Genomic DNA, 5,746 nt, shown 5'->3' with positions numbered 1-5,746 from the left:
AATGTTTCTCATTTTATGAGAATTTAGTTTTTGTTTTATGATTTCATTTATTTGGTTTTCTTTTTATCACTAACTATGTTTATCTTTCGCTTGATTTTGAATGATCACGTTTGATGTTTTTTCTTATTTTTGAATCGATTTTACTTATGTTTTGGCTATTAAAATATGTACAAATTATGTATTTTAAATCCGAAGAACCGGTTTCATTTATGTTTTAGTTACAAAATAGGTACAAATCATGTATTTTTAAACCGAAGAACCGATTGGGACCCGAACCCGAAAGTACAATGGGTTATACCGGTTCTTTGAAGATTTACTAATTCCGACCCGAACCCAATAGAACCCGTACCGGTTCCGAACCGAACTTTTATATAACCCGAATGGGGTTGATTTTGATAAACCCGAAAAACCAAAACCCAAATGGATAAAACCGAAACCCGATTGGGACCCCGAATGCCCATGACGTCTAAAACTTTCTATCGACATCAACGTGATTGATTAGGATGACATGTACAGTATATATATCGCATAACTTTATTGCTTTCCAATTTATTATCCTTTCTTACATTTTTGTTTTTAAAAGTGGTCCGGATGGTAACCACGGTTTTTGTAGTATAAGCGGTGTGGAATTAAAATACGGGACGGTCAAAAAAGGTTGTTCAAAAAAAAAAAGAGGAAACAAAAAACGAACGAAAAGAAGTTGTGGGACATAAACTAACACATACAAAAAATCTCACTAATTAAATGCAGGATGCCGACTTTCACGATTTTGTCTAAAATACGTGGAATTCTTTTTAAAATTGAAAAAAAAAACCGAATCTTCCTCAGTTTAAGGGAATTAATTATAATATCTAAATTTATCTTTAAAAAAAAGAAATATTATATTATTTATAAATATACTAGGGCCGGTCCGCACTACGCGCGGAATGTCATATATTTGTATATGTTTATTTGTAATATATTTTTATTAGTCTCGAGATTTTTAATATACGGCTGTCTATTTATATGGTATTATGGTTTGTTTATCCCTTATATATTATTAATTGAGAAAAATTACAATATTGTTTTGTAGTCATGTGTAACTATGAGAATAAAATTCAGAATACTTAGAAAAATAGGTTGATCCATCTTAATTTTATATTATATTTTTTGTTAAACTAACTATCAAATTGATAAATAGTGTACAAAAGAATATTCTCGCACTTTTCTTAAATAAAAGATACAGAATTACCTAATATGATTAACATATATATATGACAATTAATGATTATGAATAATAAATATTTGATAACAATTTTTGTATCTTAACTATTTTTTTGCTTAATTTTATATTATTAAAAGATATTAAACAATTACATTAATCATATAATAAAAAAATAATTTTTTACTCAAATTATAGAAACAAATTTTATTTAAGGATGGACCATGAAGTCTTATTTTCTACTCAATTTATAGAAACAGATTTTATTATTTGATTGTAGTAGTAACATAAGTTACACCGGTCGTCAATGTCGTAGCCGTAACATGTAATTGTTAATCTTGTACTTTATTTTTTCAAGTAACAGTAAAGTTTGGTGACTCTCATCCTATGAAGTGATTTTTATGATTCCAGCAATTGGCCACTCTTATGTTTGTTAAATGGTGTTTGGGTTTTGATATAGTCACAGCTGGCTGGTTCAGTGATTCTTTCCGCGTTCCTCTCCTGTTATTGTTATTGTTATTGTTATTGTTATTATTATAAAGTAGAGTTGTGCTCTACACACGGTTCTCCACATCATCAGGAAGCATGGGGTTTCTTCTGCCACCTGGCATCGTGCTTCTAATCTCTAAAGATGCTTTGTCGTTAATCATCTCTTAAAAGCCCAAAAGCCCAGAATTTCTTTAAACAAAGCCGAGAGTTTATGTCAATTACCATAGCTCCTTGCCCTACATCGCGTCACTTTCTTCATCTTCCTCCATCGCATCAGCTTACCCAGCCGTTTCAACCTTGACTGGTACTCCTCCATAACGTCGATGTAGCACGTCTTTGCATCATAAAATCCCATTATTTACTGAAGCAATCTATAGCCATGCAACTGTTTGCATCCTCTCATCATTTCACCTTAAATAAACCTTCATCTCAGTATTCTTCTCCACATTATTCACTATTCACAAACTAACGCAGAGGAGACTCGCTTCCAAAACTGTGAAATCCTCCGGCAAAACCCCCACCACTCAATTCCTCAGTGCCCTCGCCCCTGGCTTGGGGAGTCGGAGCTGCGCAATGAATTTGTAGTCCCAGACTGCAGAGAAGGTCGGAGGTGGTATTAGGCTTAGTAGGTTGGGCCCCAAAAGTGGGTTTTGCCGATTTCGAGCCCACCGTCTCCGAATCACCGGACCATTCCTCCACTTTAATCGCCGTTCTCATCATCTGTTGGAGGTTCCGGGGATCGAACATTTTCATACCAGCCCGGATCTTCGTCTTCAACCCGATCGAATACGCCAACTCCAGAACCGGATCTGAAAGTTCCGGCGCGTTTGAAGCGAGACCAATAAAATCCCGGTTGTGTTCCTTAATCGTTCCCTCTTGACGGAGGGTCAACAGCCGCTCCCCGGAAAAAACATCGAGCACCGTGGAATACTGCTCGAGCACCCGGAATGGGTTTCGATTGCGCTCCCACCGGAACCACAGTAAAGCGTCGCCGGTGAAACACATCCGCACCGCGCGAAACTTCTCGTCCTCCGTCATGTCTCCCAGCTCGAAAAATTCCTCCACACGCAACACCCAACTCTCAGCCTCCTCTCCCGAAAACAAAGGTAGATCCAGACGCCTAGCGAGAGCCGCATGTTGCCATGCTTGTGTCCCCTCCCACTGGCTCGAGCCTTGGCTCTGGTGAAAAAACCCCTCCGATCGAGGACCCATAGGAGTCGGGATCATCATTTGGCTCCTACGGTCACCGTCGAAAGTGGAGATCGAATGCGCGTTGAGATCTCAATCAAAACCAAGGAGGTCTCCGTGGCGAGTTTTGAGTTTGAGAACAAGTCACAGCTCTTAAGCCAAGCCAAGGAGATTGTGGAGAGACAAGAAGATGAGATAGAAGCGCTTCAGAGAGCTCTCAAGGAGAAGGAAGAAGAGCTAGATATTGCTACGGCGGAGAAGAGACTTGAGCAGGAGAAGCTCAGAGAAACAGAAGCTAACTTGAAGAAACAGACGGAAGAGTGGTTGGTGGCTCAGGAGGAAGTGAGTAAGATTCAGGAGGAGACAGTGAAGCGGCTTGGAGAAGCTAACGAAACCATGGAGGACTTTAAGAGAGTGAGGAAGCTTCTAACCGATGTGAGATTCGAGCTTGTTTCTTCTCGGGAAGCTTTGTTATCTTCAAGAGAGCAAATGGGAGAAAAGGAAGTGCTGTTAGAGAAACAGTTAGAGGAACTCGAGGAGCAGAGGAGAAGCGTGTTGTCATATATGCAAAGCTTGAGAGATGCTCGCGGTGAAGTGGAGAGCGAGAGAGTTAAGCTCAGAGTCGCCGAGGCTAAGAACTTTGCACTCGAGCGAGAGACATCACTCCAAAAGGAACTGCTCGAGGACTTAAGAGAGGAGTTGAAGAAAGAGAAGTCTCTGTTGGAGGAAGCTATGCGTCATGTCTCCACCATTCAAGACGAGCTTGACAAGAAAACAAACGAGTTTCAAGTCTCACAGACTCAACTTCAGGAGAAAGAGTCAAGTTTGGTGGAGGCTAAACTTGAGATTCAGCATTTAAAGTCTGAACAGGCTTCTCTAGAACTGTTGCTGCAAGAGAAAGATGAAGAGCTCACGGAAGCGAGGAATCAATTGGAAGAAGTGAACCGTGAGGTTAAAGAGCTGAAGATGCTTATGGCCAGTAGAGAAGATCAGCTTACGCAGGCGACTGAATTGCTGAAGGAGAAAGATTTCCACCTTAACAGAATCGAAGATGAGTTAGGCAGCTCCAAGATGCAAGCCAGTGAAGCTGAGATGGTGGTGGAAAGAATCGCAGAGCTGGCGAGCAGATTGGTTCAAGATCAGATGCAGCAACAACCACTAGAGAAACAACCTTACGGTGATTACGGGATGGAGAACAAACGGTTAGTGATGGAGCTAAACTTCACAATAGAGAATCTACGGTTGAAAGAAATGGAAGTTTTAGCTGCGCAGAGGGCTCTGACGTTGAAAGACGAAGAGATCAATGTACTCATGGGAAGACTAGAAGCTAAGGAGAGGGAAGTCAAGAAACTGAAAGAAGAAACGGTTAATGACGGTGAAGATTTGAAAATGCTATATGCATTGGCGCAAGAGAGGATCGAGGGGAGAACAATGGGTGATCTAGCTATAAAGAAGCTTCAGCTAGAGGCGGCTCAACTTGAAGTGGAAGCTAGATTATGAAGATTAGAACATACAGATTAACTTTATAAGCTTGATCTGTGATGTGATTTTTTTGTGTGGATATATGTAGAGTTACCGGGTGTTGAATAAATATGTTGTCTCAAAACTAAGATTGTTCTGCATACAAGGACTGTCTTTGAAAAGGTTAGACATGTAGCAAGAGACTTGTATCCTCTTTGTTCTCCTTGTAAGAATAAAACATCTGTGATCTCCAATGACATTATGGTTAATGGTAGGGCTGGGATTTTGAATCAAACCGAATCCGCTGAACCGAACCAAAATTTTTGGTTAGTTTTAGTTAGGAGTTTGGTTCGATTTGGTAGGTTTTCTAAAAATGTTTCGACTGCCGAATCAGTCGATCACTTCATTTTTTCAAAAGCAAAAAATAATTATAATCAAACCATATCTTCTTTTTTTTTTTTTGTTATAATCAAACCATATCAAAAATCTGAACCAAACCAACCAATCTTTTAACCGAAAATAATGATATTAACCGAATTTATCTAAAGTTTATAACAAAATTAAACTAAAATATAATCAAAATCAAAAAGTTTTAAAGAATTTTCAAAACAAACTAACCAAATACTGAACCAAATTTTACTTTGACTTAATTAAGTAAGATTTGTGTTGAACCAAATTAAACGAATTTGAACCTGATTCTGTCTACACTAAAGAATTTGCTCTTACCTTTGTTTTACACTAAATTATCAATATTTAACAAAATATTATGGGAGATCAGCGTTACAAATGCAAACCACAACTCAAGATGTCATAGTCAATTGATCCTTTTAATAACATTCACACAATCACACGCCTCTTAGTTTTACGTAATATTAAATTACTTATTCCTACGTTTATAAAACAAAGCAGTCCAAAACAACTACAAGTGTACAGCTATCTAAGTTGTTCAAAAAAAAAGTGTACAGCTATCTCATCTCTTCCACCAAATAACATTGAAATGGATGCAAATCAGAAACTACTAAACCTCGAAAAACTTTCTCAAATAATCCAAGGAGACCTATGTTATTACTCTAAGCAAATAATTTTTTACGTAATATGAAGTCCGCCTCATTACTTCTTATCTTCAATAATGTTATCTAAAAGCCACTCCATTCATTTTATCGACCAATACAAGATATTATAACTCTGCTTTAACTATTTGTATACATCCACTTTATCAAACAAGAAAATATTATGTGTTATGCACATTGCCACCATACATTGAAATAATTTCATAATCTCGCTTCTCTAAAACTAGCGGTTCCATCAACCAATTACATTTAACTAATAAAAAAAAGGAAGTGTGTCAACACAGAAAGCAACTACAATCGTAGAATATTTTTGAATTAAACAAGTGAATCTAACGAA

At 37.7% G+C, this 5,746-nt stretch overlaps 1 protein-coding gene across 1 annotated transcript; it reads left to right on the top strand.

The window, feature by feature from the left end:
- The first annotated feature begins 2,824 nt into the window (after positions 1–2,824).
- On the top strand, positions 2,825–4,378 carry LOC106320888 (trichohyalin-like). The gene is made up of 2 exons (XM_013759236.1): positions 2,825–3,866; positions 3,930–4,378. Exons 1-2 carry the CDS (start codon positions 2,825–2,827, stop codon positions 4,376–4,378), a joined length of 1,491 nt encoding a protein of 496 aa, XP_013614690.1.
- Positions 4,379–5,746: the final 1,368 nt, after the last annotated feature.

Source organism: Brassica oleracea, unplaced genomic scaffold, assembly GCF_000695525.1.
Source record: "Brassica oleracea var. oleracea cultivar TO1000 unplaced genomic scaffold, BOL UnpScaffold01109, whole genome shotgun sequence".
In the NCBI taxonomy this organism is placed as follows: domain Eukaryota; kingdom Viridiplantae; phylum Streptophyta; class Magnoliopsida; order Brassicales; family Brassicaceae; genus Brassica; species Brassica oleracea.
The sequence above is the reverse complement of the archived record's forward strand: the minus strand, read 5'-3'. Positions and strand labels throughout refer to the sequence as shown.

Coding starts and splice junctions, on each gene's coding strand:
- LOC106320888 (XM_013759236.1), top strand. CDS start 2,825: ATGTTGCCATGCTTGTGTCCCCTCCCACTGGCTCGAGCCTTGGCTCTG. Junction 3,867..3,929: donor GCTTATGGCCAGTAGAGAAG/ATCAGCTTACGC, acceptor ACAGAATCGAAG/ATGAGTTAGGCAGCTCCAAG.